The 23,714-nt window shown below is 39.3% G+C and overlaps 2 protein-coding genes and 1 long non-coding RNA gene across 29 annotated transcripts in view; 1 reads left to right on the top strand and 2 right to left on the bottom strand.

The window, feature by feature from the left end:
- Positions 1-23,714, top strand: part of LOC127533427 (gastrula zinc finger protein XlCGF26.1-like) — a 277,821-nt gene that overhangs the window by 92,469 nt on the left and 161,638 nt on the right. The window contains exon 1 of one of the 27 annotated variants that reach the window (XM_051946478.1): positions 23,031-23,224. The exons of 20 other annotated variants lie outside the window; for them this stretch is intronic. The gene's annotated coding sequence lies outside the window, so the exon portion shown is untranslated. Of the gene's footprint in view, positions 1-23,030; positions 23,225-23,714 lie in introns of those variants that run through there. 6 more of the 27 variants (XM_051946470.1, XM_051946475.1, XM_051946490.1 and 3 more) reach the window with 6 other exon arrangements.
- Positions 2,659-5,434, bottom strand: LOC127533467 (uncharacterized). The gene is made up of 4 exons (XR_007941205.1): positions 5,176-5,434; positions 3,597-3,694; positions 3,460-3,507; positions 2,659-3,081 (listed from the first exon to the last, which is right to left on the bottom strand). It is a non-coding gene; the product is annotated as an uncharacterized LOC127533467 (long non-coding RNA).
- The window catches only part of LOC127533435 (uncharacterized), a 41,218-nt gene continuing 27,686 nt past the window's right edge, over positions 10,183-23,714 (bottom strand). The window contains exons 2-6 of the mRNA XM_051946520.1: positions 11,201-11,885; positions 11,038-11,083; positions 10,736-10,827; positions 10,518-10,628; positions 10,183-10,410 (exon numbers count right to left, since the gene is read on the bottom strand). Coding sequence (XP_051802480.1) covers positions 10,266-10,410; positions 10,518-10,628; positions 10,736-10,827; positions 11,038-11,083; positions 11,201-11,763 — 957 coding nt within the window. The 5' untranslated portion in view covers positions 11,764-11,885 and the 3' untranslated portion in view covers positions 10,183-10,265. The remainder of the gene's footprint in view (positions 10,411-10,517; positions 10,629-10,735; positions 10,828-11,037; positions 11,084-11,200; positions 11,886-23,714) is intronic.

Raw genomic sequence — 23,714 nt, 5'->3', positions numbered from 1 at the left:
CCAATCTATTAACTTTTTTTCATATTACAAAACTTAAGAGGGACATTCCTACTGTATTGGAAGTGTGCCTGGAAATGAGTAAGGTTAATCAAATGGGTTGTAACTAAACTGAAAAATTATCAAACCCCACACAATCAGTACAAAATCGATGTCTTCAGAAAGTGGGTGATAAATTCAGGGGGCCCATAGAATACAAAGGGGTCACTCAGTGCTTTGGATGAGTGGTTTGGTGTTACCTATTGTCCTGTTTTCACGCCCAGACAAATTTCAACCCAACCCGAACAAAACTCGGACACTTCTTCAGACCATACACAGCCAAACCCCTAGAAATGCAAAATCATCATGATTATGTGAATAACACACAACCAAGAAATCTCATTTTAACTTGAATATATTCGACAATCCGAAAAGATCTCGTAGGTTTACAATGAGTATCTTCAGCAATGTAATAACATTTTTCATGTAATTGACAAATCGACAATTAGCAATGAAAGTGCCTTGACTATGTTTGTAAAGATTGGATCCAAGAGTCATAACTAGTCAGAATGGCAACGCGATGACCACAATGGACATGTCGGCTGACAACTTGAATGGCAACCTGAGAATAGTTGGAAAGTAAAGATTCTCAAGAGGTTAGATTGTGGAGGGCAAAGTGGCCAGTCCATAGAATTTCCAGTGTTAACACAGTACCTCACACTCTCAGTTTTATTAGAAAGGCAGTCTTCTCCACAGATGCATATCATCATGCATTTGCTTAGCGCAAGGGAAAACTCACTAAATTGTAGTTTCTGTAAGTGTGCCTCTTGTGCAAACTTAAATTGTTCTGAAAAGATGGAACAAAGGGAATTTTTGATGAGGTCAGGTAAATTGTCATTTGTTATGGCTGAGAGGGAAAAAATACAAAATAAAAGCACAACTCCCAGAAGTTCTGATTAGCATAAGAGCTGGGTCACGCTTATGCAAATAATTGTAAATTTTCAAGGCTGCTGGACTTTTGTGTTTCCAGCTGTCTCGCATTCCAGATTCATGTATGATCTCATGGAAAAAATTCAACAGTGATACTTCAGGTTGTCTGGAAAGCTTAGATCAAGGGCATAAATGAGTCCAAACACATGATGAATGCCCAAGATGACACTGCCAATGTGTGCTGAGAATTTAATGCCTTCAAATCAAGGTCAATGCCCACATCCACCTGGCCTCTTCACCCCCTCTTTCTTGGATTGTATAAATCCCCATGGTGTGCCTAGCTGATTGTCCTTCTCTGCATCCTCAGCCGTGGAGGCCTGTATGTCAACACAAATCACAAAGCCATGATGCTGAGAGAAATACTGAACACCACAAACAGAATACTCATACTAAAATATAGGATAGTGATATAGATTATTAACTGTCTCTGAAGAGAGACGACTTCATAAGGTGTCAGTAATCAAAAATCAGATACCAATTGCTGCCAAATTAACTCTTTGCTGAAATTCCCAGTCACTGCGGACATCATGTAAGTTCGTAATCATTGAAATTGCTATGTGGGCAGGTGACCACTATGTTATTTATTCATAGCATTTGCATAGGGAACATACAGTGGATAAAGCTACCAGATATTCCTGAAGAATGAGTCTGGATCCTTCATTGAGGTAGATGACAAGGCCTTCGCAGGATGCATCCCTCTTAGTAGTTGATGTTGTCACACCTAAAGTAAAGACAACAAAGACCAAGACCATTTAGCCACATGTAGGGTTGCAGCAAAAGTGGTCACAGGTATGTCTCGAGATCATACAAGGTAACAGTAACACTACCATTACAGAAACCGCATTAGGACATTTCTTTATCTAAACAAAAGTCATGCTGAGACAGAAACCAATTAAAATAATACAGAACAGGGGGTGTTCTGTGAATTTCTACTGACAAATCCACTGATTCGCCAGGCACAATCTTGATTCTTTGCCCTTTCATTCCTCCTTGGCTCTTGAAGATCTTCAGCAGCTTTTGAGAAGTGTGTCAAACTGTGGACAATGAATTTTGATTGCAGTGGCTTAGTGGTGATCCGCAGAACTCTGCATTTACCTGGAAAATTTTAGAAAAAAAAAAAATAAGAATAACAACACAAGAATTGTTACTGCTTCTGTTATTACTCATGACAAAGGAATTATGTGAATCATAATTCCAATATTATCAAGTGAAGATATAAAAAACAGTCAACAAGCATACAGAGGGGTTTACTTACTTCACTCATTTCGAACAGCGCGCCCATCTGTCCCTTAAACCTGCTATCATGGGCCCCCTGCTCCACAACCTCTATCGTCTTTTGGAGTAGGTTTTTTCCATTTTTGCTTTAATCACTACTGCGTTGTCACACTTCTTCACTTCTGACAATAAACGATCTCTCCATTCTCCAAGCTTTCTGGGAGTTTCACCTTTTGGGTGGCAAGAGGGATATAATGAACTTCAGCCTTTCTTGGTTTTCCTGATTTTGGCTTGCAGCTTTGCCTCGGCCTTACTCGTTTGTGCTTTAAGGAGTTTCAACACATGAGATTTCCAGTGATGGTCCGAGACGCCCAAGCTTTGTTCGGATAGTTTTGTCATTTTATACTTAAGGATTGTTTTGCACATCTGGCAGAACTGTATCTGACTGATCCAAATGAGTGTTTGCACTGACAACACTGGCTTTAAAGTCTTTAAATGAATGTTGGTTGTGTTTTCTGTTTTTGTGTGTGTTGAACGTGCTATAAATATTAGTTGTAAATGTACACCCTAGGAATACACATGGAACAGTTTCATCATGCCTGAGATGCCCATTTAAATGTTGAAAAAAATCTCTCTCTGATGCTAGTTCTCTGCATGAGCAGACATGACACCGGAAAGTACAGCCTTCTACTCGCTCTGGAGTTTGCTGTCTGCTATGAAGTTTGTATGTGTGATTCAGTAGCTTACTCCATGTATTAAATGTGCAAGGACAATCTGTATAAGCACATGGATAACGAAAACTGCCCCTGAAGTGTCCATGACTCTGCCTAAAATGCTTCAACAACAAATACCTGCTACCTACTTCAAAACTGCATTCTTTGCATTTCCACATTCATTCTCCTATAAAAGAGAAAAAGACACCATATTAGAGCATATCTCATTAAAAACCTGGAAGGTGCATCATAATTTGTTTAGGCCAAATCGATTTTTTATATTTTTGTACTTGTAAAACTAGCACATATTCTGTCATTCTTGCATTAATATTTCACAGCATTAATTTAGCAAAATGAATGGACAGCACTGCAGCAAATGGCATTCAAAGAAAGAATTGGGATTGTTTATTTCCTAAAAAGGATTTGAGTCCTTTTGATAATTTGTTCATGATACCAAATTTATGTTGTCCAATACTATTGAAGTATCTTTAGCGATAATATATCCCCAAATGGTAGTGTTGTAGATAATCCTGAGTCAATATTGACTAAGTAGCATAATACTTACAGCACTAGGAGGTTAGAGCAAGGCAGAGGCTTGGTGAAGCTGATCAAACTACAAGTTAAACATTAATTGTTAGAGTTGTTAAGGAAAGGATACTTTTTAAAGTGAAATACAAGACATACTCGTAAAGCAATACTTACCAAATAGACTTTAACACACAGCTAAGTCTCACTTGTCTTCTTGTTGCCCAAATATGTGTACTAATTGATGTCTCAATGTCACACATCCACTGAGCACACTGCAGAAAACAAGAAAAAAAACAATTACAAATGGTCCAGATTTATAAAAAGTATCATCTTAATTAGTCCATAATATCGCATACAGCATCCATCAAAGGGCACATAAAACAATAAAAATAAATAAATAAAAATTTCTCAGCAAAGTAACCAAGCAGTGTTGTAAATGTAAATCAAACCAACCCAAATACATTCACACATTTACTCTTATGTCATAGTACTCATAATTTTCAAGGACTTAAGAGTTTTTTCCCACTTTTTCATAAATGCAGTACCTCAGTCGCTCTAATGTCAAAACTTCTGACACCACAGACTTCCACAGTTGGACAGACGGTGGATCAGCACCAACTCACTTAACCATAATAGTTTTCCTAGCCAGCATTAATAGAAATTGAATAGTTTCTTTGTGTACCTTCAGAGAGTCTGAGAATAGGCCTAGTAAACAAATCAATGGGTTGGGGACAGGGGCTGCTCTAACACTAAGCTAATTTCTCCACATATTGCACTCAAAAATAATTCAATTTCTTTACACTCCCAGAAACAGTGAATTCTTGTCCCAAAAGTGTATTTGTTATATTTTATTCTGACTGTAGATTCATTTTGTATCCATCATTTTACTGACAAAAAACAATGAATAAAACAAATAACATCTGTTTTGCAGACTACTGGAGCAGAAGGTTGATCATACTCAAGTTAGAAAGTCTTTCATGCCTGTATGTTTTCACCTGCTCTGTGTGTGTGTGTGTGTGTGTGTGTGTGTGTGTGTTCCCCGGTGCGGTAGTTTTTCCTGATAACGGTAACGCTGCGGTTGTATGATCCCTGTGAGCAACACAGACATGTAACTCTTGAGTGTAGCGGACAGTCGGATCCAAATAATTTAATTTCAAAGTAATAGAGCGGGCACGGATACCGACAACAAGTCATGACATGCTCGCAGCGGTGCGGTGACGTTCTACGAAACCGCGCTTAAACATGAAGCAGTCATCATGGTGTGAATAACTTAAACGTGTGGAAGCCATGTAAACACTCTAAACCCTTATTACAGGCCTGATACTTACTGTTAACTGACGCAGTTTAGTTGGCCATTCCTCACGGTTACGGCTGCATGCAACAGGCAAGAGGTTTGGAGTAAGGGAGTGGGGGAGGGGGGGAGGGGGGCGCGCTATTCATCATGCTGTAAAGTCAAAAACTCCGATAAATAACACCATCCACCACAATTTGTGGTGGGAAAAACGGTGTCACGTAGGCCCACGAGAATAAGTGTCGAAAATAGATTATTTTACAATGCATGAGGTGCCCGTGGTTGGTTTGCCTGAAGGGATGCTAGATGCTAGCAGCTAGCAGCTCTCCTTAGACCACACTGTAAACCTAAACCGATTAAATGTTCGTCGGCTATGATTGTCATAACGTCAAACACCGATTTTGAACATTTTCTACAGTATGAACAGCATCCTGCATTCAATAGATATAAATTAGTACTTACCGCAGCTGCAGAAGTGGCGCTTGGTCACTGGTAGCAGACAAAGTGAACTCTCTCCGCCCATGCGTATAGAGAGGTTCTGTAAATCCAACTCAATTATTTTATGGTAAGAAATGCCAAAGACGAAACTAATAATACATTTTAAGTTAACTCAGTGGATTTAATTTGAGTATGCCTGTGGAATTAAAAAACAAATGCATTTATGTAGAACCAACTGAAATGGAATGTATTATATTAAAGGGAGGCTTGAATCCTTTTTTAGAGTGCAGTGAACTTTAGCATACCAATGCATACGCACAGATGGTGCTCATTTTACTTTCAAAAGCTAATTCTTCAATTCATGATTTACCATAATCCCATTATTTAGTGGATGATGCAGTAGTGGAATCACACATTGAGCAGAAATTACATTTTAGATACATTTTAGGGGGGCACGGCTAAGATTAAAATTACTGTTCCAAGTTTTTAAATCCACAATTTTACTCTGCATTGCTGCATTCAGTGATGCTTTTAAAATTAGCTGTCCTTGTCTCACAACCTACCCATAGCTGCTGTGATAAGCAACTGGCAAGTAACTGTGAGTAATTGGCTAAAAATGTCCAATGTGTTTTTGGACGTTTTGTTTTAACAAAAATTACCTTTGAATGACACTGTGGTTTCTGTCGATGATGTACCACCTGAGGTAGTCCTGCACGAGTGCACGCTTCTCAGAGGTTTTCACAGGTCGGAAACATCCAGCAGTCTGGAACATGGTGCTGTTTTCCAAAACCAAATTCTGCAGAGATTCCTCTGTTTCTGCTTTCTCGACCTGTTAAAAAGACTTGAACTTAAAATCAACTAGAAATTTGGCTTATTGACAAAAATAGGCAAATATATTCAAAGTAAAAACAGGATGTGTAAGTGTTGTTATATAGTTATAATAATTATATAGCTATAATTGATGCCAATTAGTATGCGTCTTTTCATTTCTCACATTAATACATTTATTTTGCATGATGGCTTCATACGAGAAAGTATGATGGCTGTCAGAGGACAGAGAGGATGGAGGCACATCAACAAGAAGTCAGCATGGGTTGAAGGGTCATAATTATCTTACCTGAACTTTCTTTTTCAGTTTTTTCTTTGCCCCCATTTTTCCACAGGAAAACTTTTGTCTCTCCTCTGATTTTTTCTTTCTATATTCCAGAAAGGTGACACGATTCCCCAGTGCCAGCGCTGATTGAGCTGATCAGGAGCAGCTGGGAGGAAAGACAGCTGTGTGCAATGAGCCTGCAATCAGCTCAGCATAAAGCTTGGCCTGTCCTGCACTGCTTTGCTGCGTCATTGCTCCAGACCTGCCACATCTCTGCCACTTACCTCCCGTGCCTCGTCTTGCCCAGATCTCCACTTCACCCTGTCGTTAGCACACAGCTCTCTGGACTTTGGATTTTTCTGTCTGCCAACTGCTACAATCTGCTACCGTCACGCACCCTGTGGTTTGGACTCTGCTCTGTTTTGCCCACCTGTACTGCTCCACCGTCTCCTCCGTCATCTCCCTCAGTCCTCATCTTCCCCTGGACTCCCAATTGGCCTCCTGGACCCTAGTGAGTTTTCCCCTTCTCTCCGTCATTTATTTAGCCTTGCGCTCATCACGGCCTTAAGCCGTCGTCTTCAGTTTTGTTTAGTTTTAGTTACCCCTTCCACGTTCCAGCAACGTCCCCTTTAGTTAATGTAGTCCTTTTTACCTTTCCCTGTTTATCCCTTGTGCCTCCCTTTTGGCGAGCTTTATTAGTTAATTTAATTATTGAATAGATTCTTCTCATTTCATCCAGCCTGTCTGTTTGTCTGCTGCATGGGTTCACACCCTCTGTTGTATGACAAAAGGTTGCAAGGGTTGGGGTTTGATCAGATTCACGATTCTCTGGCAGTAGAGGGAGGCAATGTAAACTGTGTTAAACATTATCCAACATGCAGAACAGAAAATAGCAATACTACACAATATCTTCTCTTTAGAGAATGAATCTATTTCTAGCCACTCAAAAATTACATATGAAATACTGCAACAAACACTGAGTTGCTGGTACTTTGTTAAATCACTATATAGCAGTGCTGTCAACTGATTAAAAAATGTAATTCAGATTCACTGTTTTTAAAATACAGCAAATTACTAATTACTTCATTAAAAAGTTATTGAATTACTTTATCATTTACTGAATGATGAGGTGATTATTACTTCAAAAACAGCTTTTGTGTTTACATTTTTTGCTTTAATTTTATTATCAATGTGCACACAGCTAGCCTACATTATTTTTGTGTACCTTTATTTTTTTCTTGAAATTGCATTGCAAATCAAGATCTCCAGTGCATTCTTTGGGGGCCCTGCAAATTAAGACTATTTTTTGTTTTATATCTTTAACCTGTCATTCAAGCATTTAATCATTATTAACACATAAGTTCCGCAATGCAGGCAGAGACTGATCTCCATCAGAGACCTACTGTACACTTCATAAAAACCCCACTGACTTAAGTTTAGCAGCAAACTGGCCAGTTTATCTGTTTACAATTGAATTTATCTGCGTTAATTGTCGATTGAGGGAGCCTAAACAGAGCGGATTAGCCTATATTTGTGAATTAGGAAATGTATGATAAGTTTAATTATAAGCACGTAAGCTCAGTAGCACCGGAGTATGTTTTTGATTTAGGGGGCACACAGCTGAACGGCCTATTAGACCCCTAATAGCCTATCTGGCACGTGTTGATAAAATATCGGCAAGAAGTGGCCGTTCAAAAACCACTCTATGTCGGGTGCTGATCGACAGTTAGCTACTTGCCTGCAATCTAAATGCCTGCAATGTATTTGCCAATTTTAAGACACTACTTTGCGTTTCAGTGTCCCGCCGGCGGTACACCTACTAATTTGCATAGGAATTTCAAGAATGTCCGAAGGCTGCAAACGCGATTATACAAACACTATACGCCGATGGAAAGCTTAGATTCTCATGAATCCGCCGGTATAAACCACTTTCAGATGTGATTACCACAGTGGGAGAGAAAAACACATTTGTCCGACAAAAACAAATATTCATCCATCTGTTCTCTATACACGGCTTCAACGCACACAGCGCGACTCACATTTCCGGGTTCATTATTACACACAGATGAAAATATTCCACAAAAAACGGCCATAATCCAACCTTTTACATCCAGACGACACGAGCCAGTAAACTATTTTGTCCAAAACATGTCCTGAAGTTGGTATATAATCCACGAATCGGTCGTTTTCAAGGAAATGCACCTCGCCATGCGCGTCCAATATTCCCTGTACTTCTCGTCATATTTTTTATTTACAAATAGAATATTAGCGATTTTTTTGTACTGAAAATGGCTGGAATTGACTGCAGCTTAAAGGGTTAACAAATCATTGTAAGCTAGCCATAGGTAGATTTCAGACTGGGTTTGAGCTGGGGAGACCCAGTTACCTTCTAGTTATGATGCATATAGAATGTTTACATGCACAAATGTGCATGCATGTGTTTTGTCATGTCTGGCTGGGTGTCCGACGAGCTAACTAGCTCGCAATGGTAAACTATGGTCCTCACAAAGCAACAAACCAATTTCGTTGGTCAACATACCAGGAGGTCTGCTGGTGTCCTCGGGAATTTCTTGGAGTCTCCAGCCACAACAGCTACAAAAATTCGGCCTTGGCTTTTCAGTCAACTTCTTTCCGCACTTCGGGCAATACATTATTATTTCTCTATCCGCCGTAACTTTTATCGCTAGACTATACTGCACAACTCGTGACTACTCTGTCTGCTTGGCGGGCAGAGAAGGAAAAAAATATGTACTTCCTGGTAAAGAGACGGGCAGTGACGTCGTCCAATCAGCGTCAAGTCATGCCACCCGAAGGTACCTACCTCTTCCGGTAGAGTTAATGTTGTTGTGTTTTCTCATTTGTGTTTGTGTTTCCTCTTTTGCTTTTGTGTTTCCTCTTTTGCGTTCGTATTTTCTCATTTGTGTTTGTGTTTCCTCTTTTGCGTTCATGTTTCCTCTTTTGTGTTTGTGTTTCCTCTTTTGCGTTCGTGTTTTCTCATTTGCGTTCGTGTTTCCTCTTTTGTGTTCATGTTTTCTCATTTGTGTATGTGTTTTCTCTTTTGCGTTAGCGTTTTGCACTTCAGGGCCACCGTACAAAACACAATATATGGACTTGCTATTGTATTTTCATCACTTTGCATACCAAAAAAGGTACTGAACGAACAGCAAATTATTTCCAAATAAAATATTGAAAGTTGACAGTACTTGAAACAATTTGGAATCATGCAAACCAGTAAGTTCCTACAAAATATAATATTTTAAAGGTCTAAAATGTACTTTGCAATGAACTTAATAGAGAATTAACGAAAGAGGTGGGCTTTATAGTTGACCAGAACTGTAAGCAGAATCTCGTTTTTTTTTGTAGTCTCGTAAGTCTTTGCTGGGTGACCCAGAAAAATTCAGGATGAAACATTTTATTATTAATTACATATAAATGTAAACACAACATTTCTTCACATGGGTAAATATTAGATGTGTGTACATTTCATTCCACATAGAAGCATTTCAGCAAGCTTCTTCTGAATGGCAGATAGTTCAACGTTTCAGTTGTTGAATTTTAGACTTCGCTCAGTCTCCTCACAAGCTCAAGTGTCTGAATATAGAGATCCTGATCACACAGAGTTGATGTGATGGGATCTATTAGTCCCTGAAGGCTACCAAAGTTATGGTCAGACAGGGGGCAAGGGATGTCTGACACCACCACCCCATCATCTTGGTCAGCATCAGTGCTGCAATCCTGGAGAAGATGCTCCATAGGCTGAAAGACAGTGAAGTTAAATTACACCAGTGCAAACTGTTTAAACATACCTAGGCTTGAAGCCAGGGTTAAAACACAGGGAGCCAGAGAGATGCTAAATAGGAGTAATGCCATATTTTCTGGTTCAAGTTAAAAGCCTTGCATCTGAGTAAAGTGCTTCATAAATGAATTAAACTGCATGCCAATGTACCACAGCTGTTCTGGTGAGCAGTTTTCTTCGGTTCTGATCGGATGCTTGTTCCAGCTACCCAGGAAGCACTTCAGGTCAGACTGGGAGAAACATGTAATGCACACAAAAGAGGTGCAGCTCATCTGAGAGGTCAAACAGTCTCTCTTCTTCCAGTGTGTGAAGTACTTCATAGTATTTACAACTGACAGCTGACCACACGTCACGCCACAGCCTCTTGATTCTAAGTATAAGATTATTTGTAAAAAAAAAAAAAACAAGAAACAAACAAACACAAAGAATTAACACTTAATGCATGCTTATGTCGGACTGTGCTCGAACTGTTCTTACCTTTGATTGTGGACACTTTTCCCAGCAATGAAGCTGCCACGTCCAGTTCCTCGTACAGAGAACATACATCGGGCGATGTCGACATTTTCCACCCTCTGGTCAGCACGAACTCTAAAAGAATTGAAGCAGTCATCACGCATTGTGCTGGGGTCCAGGGGTTTAGCCAATAGGTGTAGCCCATACAACATATGATAATGATCCATTGATGTACTTCCTACCTTGAGGGCCACCCATGTTTGTGGACACCATCCAAGAAGAAGGAGAATGCTGTTGAGGCTTTGTTGTTGGTGGCAGCATCAAGATACAGGATCTATGTAAAAAGAAATGGGAGACAGAATTCAGTATCATTAAGTCTCATCACAGGCTGATGAGAAGTGGCGGTCACCCAAAATGTGGGAATTGGATAGTTATTGATATTGGGGAAAAGGAGGGGGGGGGGGGGGGGGGGGGGCAATAAAAATGTCTCATCACAATTTTCTCTGCTGTATATATTTTTTTCCAAGACAGAACATTGATATACCCTTCTTGAGAAACCATCAATCCCAGCAAAGATGACAATATTAAATCTGAGGAGAAGATAGTACATATCTTCCATACATTTGATTGGCAAAAGACAAAAAAAAGAAAAAATTTGACTGTGAGTGAGAGTGTAAGAGTGAGCACAAGATGATAGAATCACTCACCTGATTAATTTATGGTTGGTGTCTACATGAACCAAGGACAATGGTGCAGGAACACAGTAGCTTCTGCGAGCTACAAATCCAAGTTGTATCATCCTAGCCAAAATTCCTGCTCCATCCACTCGGTGCATGGTAGCCTTCACCCTATCCCACTGCACATGGTGGCCTCTGGCTAACAGCTCACCTTTTACCAGTCTATACCCAGCATGAGGCATTCTTGTTTTGATGGACCTTACTGCACGATCAAGATCATCATCTGATATTTTCGAGTAAAATCCACGAACAGAGAGGCCATGCTGTTTCATCCGCCTGTTCAGTGTTCTTCTTGAAACACCATACAACCTGGCAAAATATTCCACAGGAAGAGCAGTAGAAAGGAGATGACGAAGGTCTTCAGTGTCAATTTCCAGGCGTGGCCGTCCCCGATTCCCCATAGAGACAGTTACAGTATTTGACACATTTGCAGATGCTTCAGGACCATATAAAACATTGACGCTGAGGGTGTTGATCAACTGCTGTAGACTGCTGATGAGTTCTGGAGGGATGCTCAGGTGATGTGATGCCATTGTTGCCAATGAAAATCTTGTTGAGCAACATCCAGAAGGTATTCCAAATCAATTGTTTCATTTCTGAGAATGAGACTAAATCTAGCTTGAATCCTCTGCAAGATTTCATACCGCACTTGATCCTGCAGGCACAAACACTGCCAAGTTAGCACAAAGTAACCTTATAGACTATGCAACTGGATTAATTTAATGTAAATGACCTTAAAATGATAATTCTGTCACATATTCTACTTATCTCAAGGAGAAGCATGACACAACAAGTGATAAAATATGTAAGATGTGTTTTTAAAAACAGGGAATCATCCCAATAATTTAACATATTTTAGACTGAAATTTGAATCAAATGTGTATAGAGCCAAAATAGGATGTACCAGTTGGTGTAGCATGTCGCTAATCAGTCTAAATAAGCCCAAGCTTCACATTTGCATGTCAAAGTTATTTGAAAATGTCAGCAAAAAGGGGCGTGTGCCATAGGCAAGTTACGCAGGGCAATTTGTGATGTTAGTGACACTGTGATGCATTAGCTGTATCTTATTTTTTAAACAATATACCATTTATTGGCCTACCTGGGACTGCATCATTATAGAGGGGAGGTCAGACCAGTAGCGGAGGTGGGGGAGTCCTGAGATGCTAAAGAGAGGAAGAAAGCGATCAAGAATTGCGTTGATGATTCCATTCCAATTCACAGTCAGATCAAAAATAAAATTGGCCACAGTAGTAACTATTCTTACCAAATATCCAAAACAGATAGCTATTTAACATAATCCGACGTCCCGTTTATCCGCAAATAGGTTCCACGCTATCCCAGCAGAGAGATCCATGGCCTTTGCTGTTCAGAATGACACAGAATCTGAATGACAGATTGGATCCACCGGAGTGAAGCTCTGAGGCCATCTCCACGACAGGACTCTCCTAACTTGTTTGTAGCGGAGCGTACCCCAGCGGATCTAATCTGGCGTCTTGCGGCTAAGTAGCCCAGGCCAAGAATCCCTCTAACTGCTGGAAAAGTGTTTATTTTCTGACAAACGGGACGTCGATGAGTAAGATGTTTCCCTTTTCGAAGAAAAGAATACGGAACTGTTTAACATATGCCCCTCCATCCCACCCCCACCGCTTGATAACATTAGCAAGTTCTGTTAGCCAACATGTAGCTGCTAAATTGTTGTTGATATACTGTAGCTGGCTGTGTTTCCAACATGTTATTAGCATGATGCTACAACATCAAAACGGCTACTTCAACACAGACAACACATATGACAGATACTTACACTTTTTTACTTTAAAGTAGCTTACCACAGTACATCCCACACATCCGAATTCACCCGCCGTACAGAACAACATCCGGGGCACGGGGTGTCACTCAAAAACTAGTCAGCCAATGAGGACGCATTCCTCACAAGGCCCGCCCACCCGAGAGGTTTGTGCCAAAAATCTCAAGCAAAATGTCAGGCAGCGCAAATGAGAAAGCTGGCATTGAAAACAAAAGTCTGATCAGTGAGGGAAAAAAAGACAGAACTGTAAACAAAAGAACTGATGATTGGAAAAGTAAAAGGCTAAATATTTACACAGTCACACAAATATTTTGATTGCAAGTATTATTTTTTTGCTTGAGTAAGATTATATCTCTCAAATTTTTATTTTTTGTTTGCAATTTATTTATTTTTGTTTAATTATTTTTGGTACAAATCTAATTCCATTCTTCGTAAATGTGAAGAGGGGGGAGGTTAGAGGGGGGTGAGGGAGAGGTTGTATGTACGCATGCGCATGCTATGTTCAAAGTCGTAGGAAATTAAATCTCCTCTAATGCCTTTAAAGCTGCTGTCCAGAGTTTGAATCGCAGCGTCTCCCAGAACACTGTTGGTCCCTCCCTCTGATTTCGCCCCTTTATTTGTGCACGCGCGCAGTACCTGAGAGAAGTGCCCGGAGTGCTGCAGCATCTCGCCTGTTTTGCTGTTTTCCACTCTTCTACATTTAGTACATTTAGTAAATAATAAAGGAATTACGTTAGAATTCTGTATTGAGTCTAACTTGTCCTAATACCAAAATAACATGAATCTGCTAGGACGAACGAGTAAAGTTTCAATATGTGATTACACTCGTGTATCCCTCTGGATGACGTTGTTTATCAAACTTAGTGCATTTACGCGTGTATATGTGTTAGATTGTTTATTTATTTCTATCTAGAGTTCAGAATTGCATGACTCCTCTGACGAAGAGTATGTCCCAGACGCCCCAACGTCTTCCTCCAGAGGTCGGGCATCTAAACGAAGCCGTCAGGCGGGCTATGGAGGCCGTGGTCGGGGAGCGAGGCGAGCACCCCGAGCCAAAAAACGTCCTGCAGTCTCTTGGCCCGACAAGCCGTGGGATTGGTAACTTTTCTGGAAGTTGCTGATCCCTGATGCTCTCTCCTCCACAAGCAAAACAAATGTGCGCGCGGTTGCGTAGTGCGTAGCTCGCCCACCTCTGCATGGGCTTGCTTGCTGTGCGCGTAACCGTTGATTGACAGCATGACAAAGCTGAAGCTCGAACTTGATTGGTCGGCAGCGACCGGCGCTTTTTGGAAAAACATGGGGGTCTATGAGAGGAAGGCGGAGCTCAGGAATAAATTTTCATACCACGTCATACTAACATTATATTATAGTATCGAACTAGACTAACACATTTAAGCTTTGTTAAAAAATGATACATAAATTGAAAACAAACGGAAACTCCGGACACGAGCTTTAAGGAAATCAAACACCATGAAAGATCTCTGAATGTTTCCTGAACTTCAGGAATAATTACACTGAAAATATCATGTAGTTGTTTTTATTTGTGGCTGTAATCTGACACTGGGAATCCAAAACATGATGAACCACGGATTAAAGATTTATCCATATTTATGTGAGAACTATTATTATTATTGTTTAACATTTTATACTCCTCTACCTCTTCATGTTTTAGTGGATCTGCTGTATTTTTACTGTCATTCTTTAATATATTTTATTTATTTTCATGTCAGACACATGAGAGCTCTATTGATTATTAGTAAAGTCTCCCTCATTCATAAAACACATCAAAATAAAAACAGCCGTCGTGCCAAAATGTTTTCCTGCAGACAAATCAGATTGGTTTGACAAATTAAATGAAGCAGTTTAAATATTGAGGTTCAGACCCTCCAGTATGACTGATCATAGAGAGAAACTAACATGTAGAAATATGAAGGTTTAGACCCAACAGTGTTTGAAATGATGGAGATTCATCAGACTCAATTAAATATTAACAGTAAAACTATCACAAATATGAATAAAATGACCAAGAAATGGATAAAGCAACCAGAAATCTGCATAAAATGACCAAAATATGAGATAAAACGACCACAAATATTGTTAATCTTGGTTGATTGGTTGATGATGTATCAGTATTGTTATTGATTATTGATGGTTGCAGGGACAGAGGTTTGTGTGAGTCTCTGCTGCCATCTAGTGGTGGATCAACAACATGACTTTTCCCAGATTGAATCCCAGAGAGTCCTGACTTGTTAGTTGGATCAGAGAGACTTCCAGTAAGATGGAGCTCTGAGCAGCAACACTTTCCTGAAATCTTCAAACGCTCCCTCATAGTTTGTTTCATCTGAAGTTTAGTCTAAATAAATGAAGTGTAAGACTTTGAACAGAAAGGAGACTCATTTTCTCTTCCTTTGTGGATGTTTGGATCACCACAACTCTGCAACAACGTCAAGTGAACCGACCGTCACCATGAACAGCAAAAGGAGCAGCGCCAGCTACAGCGGACAAGCTGCAAGCCTGGAAAACAAGAAATCAGAGGAAGAAGAAGAAAAAGAAGAGCCAGGAGACATTGGTACCAGGAAGAAAATACTAGAACAGGGCTGTTGGAATTGGGGCCAGTTCATGAAACTGAGAAACAATAAGAGGCCGGACAATATGAGTCATCACGGTAAGAAAAAAAGAAATGATAACAACATGCTGAAGAAATCAATAGATTGTGTTTGTAAGTGCTAACAATGCACACTGTGACACACTGACACACACAGAGCCAAGGCAACGGTACATTTACATTTTCTACAATGTTCACCATCAGAGCAGGTGAGCAATATCCAAGCCTCATTAACAGACAGTTAGAGAAATGCAATGAAGGAGCAGAAAACATGCAGTGAACTGGACAGAACTGGACCAGCACAACTGTACAGGTTGATATCCTTTATGTTTGAGATGACACTCATTTGAGCAGCAGGCAGCATCACATTTATCTCCACCACCACCAACAACAACAACAACAAAGTGCATAGTATGGTACAGAATAGAATTACAACAACATAGCAGAGCCTGCTATTTGATCAAGGCCATGGGTTTCAAAGTGCAGCACTCAGTTCAGGGGAGACAAATCACTTGTTTACAATTTAATTCATTTAAGCAGCAAAGGACTTCCTAGTGTACCAACAAATACAAAAGCAAACTGCACATTATGCCTCTGAATAGAATGATAAGAACATGAAGATATTTGATGAAGGCAGAATGCTTCAAAGTAGATTGAACAACAATCACTTCATCCATTTGAAGACAGAAAAATCACTGTGACTCTCCCTAAGTTGGCCTCTCTACAATGCTAATGTTCAGCAGGAAGATAAACACCAGAATGTCCTCTTCGTTCACAGAAAAACGCTTCAATGCGTTTCCTCTGCTAAGCCATCTAATGTCACTGTGAACCAGCAAATCCTTCTATCCAGCAGACATGTCAGTCAACAGTGTGAGGAAAAGGCGCTGCTGGAAACTGGAGATACAACGGAGAAAGTTTACAAGTGCCATGACAGAGTCCATGGTCTCTTTGAAGTCGCCACTGAGCTTTTCACACAGGAGGCTTTGGTGGATGAGAAAATGTAGAGCTCTCACCTGAACCTGATCCCTGCCTGCCATCCAGGGTCTCCATCTGTCAGCAGCATGTTGATGCCGTCAAATCCAAGTCCTTCTCCTCAAAGAACTCAATCATTTTGGTGAACACAATCTCCCCGCTAGAGTGTCCCTCCATAGGAATGAGTCCAAGCAGATCCTGGTGAAAAAGTTCCCCGTCAACAAATGGCTCATAGAGGCACAGCTGAGCAACATCACTGTTATCTGTCCACTCGTCCACGGACAAAGACATCACCTCGGCCTTCCTCAGCTCGTCCAAAAGCGTCTCCAAAAAGTCCGATGCGAGGGACTCCGCTGTCCTCATAGCTGATGTGTGGGATGTTAGAATTTGCTTGATGGAATCCATGATGCTGTTTCAGCTTTTCTCATCTGCTACCACCTCCTCAATGGATGCTAGCAAACACTCCTTCACGGTCTCTGAGTCTGTAAACGGCTTTTCCTTTTCAGCTAATATCCAGGTGATCCGTAAAGACGCCGTCGTTGCTCTCTCTTGATCCGTACAGCGTGAAACAAAATGGACATCTTTGCTCATAACAAGATGTAAGGTCTGATAACTTGGACCTCTAAGCAGCAGAGCCCGGTGGGAAAGTAGCATCAAAGCTAGCATAAGTTGTGGTAAAACGCCGTCTCAGATTGTATTCTTTACACACTGGCTGCAGATTAAACACACCGGATTCTTTTCCACAGCAATAAACGCGTATTTTCTGTCCATTTATTGTTGAAGTGCCTGTTCTCTGAGTCAACTTTTTTCACCAATCTTTCCATGGTGCATTGTAGTGATGAGTTTTTGAAGCCTTTGTTGTAGTTTCCTGTAGGTCAGGATCACTGTTTAACTTTATAATGTGTGTGTGAGTTCATAAAGTGGATCCATGTAAACTAGTCTGAGTCTGAATTATTAGTTTATGTCACCATGATGTCACAAGGTCTGAATAAATGCACTAAGAGATGGAATATGCAGTTTGATCACAGAAATAATCCTTGATCATCAATCATGATGATGATGTTTGATCAATAAATCATGATATTTTTAATGTCCAGTCAGCTGTGTTACTTTTGTCAACTATGACACCATGCTGTCAGCTAAGTTAGCATTATGTTCATGAAAATATGTTGAATTGTTCCCTAAAGTCTGAATAAGAACTCATAAACTTAGTGGCTGTGAAATATGGAGCTCAGTAGAATTTAATCAGAACATGATCAGAACTGCTTTTTCTTTATTAATTGTGGATTATAATTAAAATGTAGGTCAGCAGACACAGATTCTTCCAAGAACAGTGATTTGTTTAAATATCTGACATTTACTCAAAGTTCAAACTTTACAGTTTTTGACCAAATAATGAAATAAAAACATCTCAGTTTTGATCCTAAATATTTGAAATCAGTTGTTCCTGAAAACACAATATTTCAGGAATATTTCATGAGGAAAAATAATCCTGTGATGGATTTTCTTCCATCATTTCTGATGTAGAAATGATGTGGAAGCCACAGGTTGTGGTGTCTGCTAGATGTGGAGCTCCTCTCCACTAACCCTGGTCGCTCTGTTGGAGAGAAGAGGATCAGACAGCAGGGGGCGTAGTTGTGATGGAGGCTTTAATAGCTGCAGCTGTTCCTGCATGTCCAACCTTCAACAGCAGGAAAAGAAACAGAATCCTTGTGTTTGTCTGTGTTAACATTCACTGTGGACTGTTCATAAGTGGCTGAGATGAAGCAAACATACATGTCACACATGCTGGAACACGCTTCAAAACAGCAGCATTCTCCTTCCATTCATGGAGCAAAAACAAGCACTAAGCTCCACGTGTAGCTGCTAACCCTGAGGAAATGCTAGCATGTCCCAGTGCACAAACACAAAGCCAGCTGGGCTCATTTTAAAGACATGAAGGTTGAAGTGAAGCAGAGCTCCTGGCAGCCACACTTTGGACAAAATGCAGGAAAAGAAAAAGAAAGGCTCTGAGCAGCATGACTTTCTGACATCTACAAACACTCCCTCAGAGTTGCTTTGACCTTCGTGTCGTCCTGAGGCTCAGATTGACCCGTTTGAAAGTTTAAATTGTGGAGAAAAACCAGAGATTTCCACAGTGAAACTTCTGATGTCCACATTTTAACATTTCTGGTGGAAAAAAAAGAGAAATGTTAAAAATCAACCAAAATCCAGAAAATTTACTGGATTTTGGTTGATTTTTATCTGAATGTTCTTAAAGAAAATATCAGAAGTTTTACTGATAAATATGGAATCACTTTAGATATTTTAAGGATTTTATTGGAAGATTTTTACTCATTTTTAAAAAAAATATTTACAAGAATTTTCTTGTTAAATTTTTGGGGATTTTGTTTTGTTTTTGAAATAAAACATTTAAGGGAAACCTTTAAGGAATTATTGTAATTTTCTTCCTGAAGGTTTTACACATTTTCAGAATTTTTGGTGAATTTTTTGCTGAATTTTTGAATTTTTTCAGAGCAGGAAACAATATTTTTGGTGAATGAAGACAACGGGAGGGTTAAAGTCAGACGATGGCGTTGGTTCTTCTGGAAGTAAATGTGAATTTTTCCAACATAAAGTGAGAGAAAACTCAGTAGATTGTGGTCAAAGAATGTGTCAGAAAGCAAAAGAATGAGAAAGACAGTTGATGAATGATATGAATGAGTGTTGTAAAATGAATGTGTTCTCTGAGAGGAAGAAAGAAGAAGTGATTGGGTTCCAATCTAAAGGAGATGAATTGGATTGGAATAAAGCACCAGGTGCATTTCTAGCATCCAGAGCTAAATGGATGGAAGATGGGGAGAAAAACAGTTCCTATTTCAGTGGATGAGAGAGAAATGCAATCAGCCTCTAAATGTTGATGATCAAACTGGGAGCAATCCAGAAGAAAGAGCAGATGAAAGATTTAGATTCTATCAGCATTTACATTCAGCAGCTTTTTCTTTCAAAGTCAAAGCATTTCTTCCTCAGACTGACTTTAAAAGCACGTGTTTGGAGAGATTGATAGAGCTGGAATGAAAATGTCTTTGGGGAAATCAGCGGCTCCAGATGGACTTACAACCAACTTTGATCCGTTTTTCTGGGCTCATATTAGAGAAGGACTGTTTGAAGCATTCAAAGAAGCTTTCAATCAGGGAGTCACACTCATTTTAGTTCAGGTTCCACATTTAGCCCAGTTTGATCTCAAGTGGGCCGGACCGCTTTTTACTACAAAAGTCAGATTCAAAAAGACAAAAAATGAGACAAAAACCAGACAAAATATTGTGAAAATGAGACACAAAACGTTAAAATTGAGACAAACGACACGAAATAAAAAAAGAGCCAAAAAAATTAGACAAACAAGTTACAAAGCAGCAAAAAAATGGATAAACGACACAAACGAGACAGAAATACACAAAACAGCACGCACAACAACGAATAAAGCAAAACACAAAATGACAGAAATAAGAGAAAAACACAAGCGAGACAAAAAGAAAACACAACACGACAAAAACGAGAAACAGAACATGAGATGAACGACAAGTCAGACAAAAAAAGACAAAAAAACAACAGAAACAGACAAAATATTCCAAAAATGAGACACAAAAGGACAATCTAGTGTTTGACTTTGTGATCATGGTCTATAAATGATTTTAAATGGATCCTTTGACTCATTTCCAATCTGCAGTTCATGTCTTCTCTGGAATTTGGACACTTTGATGATGATTGATGGATTGTGCTCATTTGGTAGAGGATGCTGCTTTTACACTCTTTCTACATTCATTGAAAGCTTCTGACGAGCTTCAACACCACTTTATTTGACATTCACTGCATTATTTTGGATGGAAAATTCATTCATATGCTCTCAATGTTGTCCAGCAGAATTCCTTCAATGTGGAACTACTAGAAGATGAGATGTTAACAGGAGCAAACACCAAGGAGACCCATCAGTCCTCTGCTGTTTATTATTAGCTCTGGATGTCAACCCTCCTGTTGGCTTCATTTACGGCACCAAAAAACAGGAAAAAAATCCAGAAATTCAGCAAAAAAAATTCACCACATTTATGAAAATGTGCAAAAACCTTCAGGAAGAAAATTCCAATAATTCCTTAAAAGTTTTATTTAAAAAACAAAACAAAATCCCTTTAATTTGGCAAGAAAATTCTTGGAAATACTTTTCAAAAAATGAGTAAAATCTTCCAAAAAAAATCCTAAAAATATCGAAAGTGATTCCATATTTATCAGTAAAACTTCTGATATTTTATTTAAGAACATTCACATAAAAATCAACCAAAATCCAGAGAATTCACTGGATTTTGGTTGATTTTTATGTGAATCTTCTTTAGAAACATTTCTGCTTTTTCCACCAGAAAATGTTCAAAAATTTCCTAAAAATGTTAAAATGTGGACATCAGAAGTTTCACTGTGAAAATATTTATTATTTTCCACATTTTCAAACTTTAAAACGACACGAGGGTTAAAATAATGAAACTCTAAAAGCATTTAATGAGGACACAGTCAGCAGATGATCCAACATTATTTTAAAGCTGTGTGTATTTTCCAGAAGCCTCAGGGTTTGATTGAAACTAAACGTGAGATCTGATCCATTCACCAGAAAACACAAACTTTACTTCAGAATATTCCAGTGAAAATGAGCTGAAACATTTGGGAGAAACTATCACTAAAATATGATCAACAGGGAAACTTCTAACATTCTGATTGTTGGAAATCAAATCTAAAATCCTTGAAGATCTGCTTCCAAAGGAATCTTTCATATTTGGTAGAATATTGAGAACAGAAATTGGAGGATTTCAGGATGAATTTACCACAAAATACTTTGGAAAGAGTGATCTAGATGTGATGAACTGACTGCCAAGTCCTCACACCTTAATCCCATCAGAAAGTTCTGGAGATTTATGGCAAGAAAAGTTCATAATGATGGAAAACAGTTCAATAACAAGGATGATCTGAAAAATTAATGATTAAAGCACGAGACAGAATTGATGAGAAAATGCTGCTTTCTCTGATTCAGAGTCAAAAAGGTGAACAGAAGAGACTTTACATTATGGAGACGATAAATGATTAAGATCTGATCTTTATGTTGACATTTTTAATTATATTTAATAATAAAATACAGCTGTAAAGTATATGATGTTCTAAATTTAAATTTCTACCTGTTCTGATCTCTGTGTTCCATGTTGAGTAGAATAAAGCAGATGAATAATAAACAGCTGATATAATGTGTGTTTGGAATGAAGAACTCAGAGTCAGGATTTTTAGCCACAGCCCTTTATTCTTCTCCATCACACACAAGATGAAGGAAGTTCTCATTTCATCACTAGAAAGACTCCAATCAGGATCAAGTGTGGCTGCATAAAAAGCTGATTTTCACTGGACAATAATGTGTGAAAGTCTGTCAGCAGTTTGGAGATTCACTGCTTCCTCTCTCATTTCACACTTTGTGCAGCTCAAATGCTTTTAGTTCAAGTGAGCGTCAGAGGAACACAGCACACTTCTCCTCCATTCCTCGGGCATCTTCTCACTATCTAAGATCCTGTTGAACAACCCAGTCAGAAACTCTACTGCTACCTCTCCGAGACACTTCCATACCTCCACAGGTATATCATCAGGACCAAGTGCCTTTCCACTCTTCATCCTGAGCACAACAGCTCACCTACGACCGCTCAAACACTGCGTTATGATTTCCATATCCTTCTGTACACGACTGTTCAAAAGTTTGGGGTCATCCAGACAATTCCATGTTCTACATGAAAGCTCCCACTTTTATCCATGTGCTAACATAACTGCACAAGAGTTTTCTAATCATCAATGAGCCTTTCAACAGCATTAGCTAACACAATGTAGCGTTAGAACACAGGAGTGATTGCTGGAAATGTTCCTCTGTACCCCTATGGAGATATTCCATTAAAAGTCAGCTGTTTACAGCTAGAATAGTCATTTACCACATTAACAATGTCTAGACTGGATTTATCATTTATTTAATGCTATATTCATTGAAAAGAACTGATTTCAAGAAAAAGGACATTTCTAAGTGACCTCAAACCTTTGAACAGTAGTGCATATTTATATAATGTCATATTTTTAAAATTAGACATGCAAGATGAAATAATAGTGATGATAGCTCGTGTCCTTGTTCCTCTTTTAGCACACATCACACAGTATTACAATGAATAAGAACATTCAGTCATCAAATACAATCATTTCATAACAAGCTGCTGTGGAGGCAAAACCTTTTTGTTCTTTGCAATTAATCCTTTTGTTCTTTTATTCAGAGCTCTGAAGGTACAGGTGACACAGAGTGCAAAGCAGTCTATGTGTCAAGTCAAACTGGAAGGAGCTGAGAACTCAAAGGAGAAGCATTTACGCACAAGTCCTGCACTCAGCTGGGGCGGAACCAATCTGCGGCTGCAGGTTTGCCACCGGCGACATACATGGGGACACACGCAGCACTGAGGAGGAACTGAGAATGAATGACCGAGTTCAAACAAAGTGTCCGTGAGTTTCTGTTGGGAAAGCATCAAGATCTGCGGCAAACTGTGAATTGCCTTCACCTCCAAAATCGGGGTTGCTGCCGGTGAGAGCAGAATTCTGGAGACTCTAAAAGACTGTTTAAGCTGCCGATGTGTGCCACTGCAGTATCTGTTAGCATTAGCATTAGCCACGGAGATCGGCTGTCAACTTTGTCTGTTTACCAATAATTTCCGTGTGTTTTGTAATTGCTCAGTTGAAAATAAGATTGCAGGCTAATTGGTGCTAATTAGAGGGTTCCAGCTAAGACCAGTGAATTCATCCTGTTTGTAATGGTGGGTTTTTACGATGCCTTTTATTTATTTATTGGATCTGGAAAGGATTGCACTTTCAAAGCACTTTATGCACTTTAAATAATTTTAAAACCATGAAGTAAAAAGTATAAAATGATAATAAAAAAAATGATAAAAATGCTAAGAGTAATGTGTTAAACTGATTCAAAATCTACTCTTTAAAATGCAGATAAATTCATGTGTGGTATAGTATTGGGTTGAATGTTGCTCATGCCATGATTTGTCGCTTCAGTTTATGTGGTG

Source organism: Acanthochromis polyacanthus, chromosome 3, assembly GCF_021347895.1.
Source record: "Acanthochromis polyacanthus isolate Apoly-LR-REF ecotype Palm Island chromosome 3, KAUST_Apoly_ChrSc, whole genome shotgun sequence".
Taxonomy (NCBI): Eukaryota; Metazoa; Chordata; class Actinopteri; family Pomacentridae; genus Acanthochromis; species Acanthochromis polyacanthus.
This window is presented reverse-complemented; position numbering and strand designations above follow the sequence as displayed.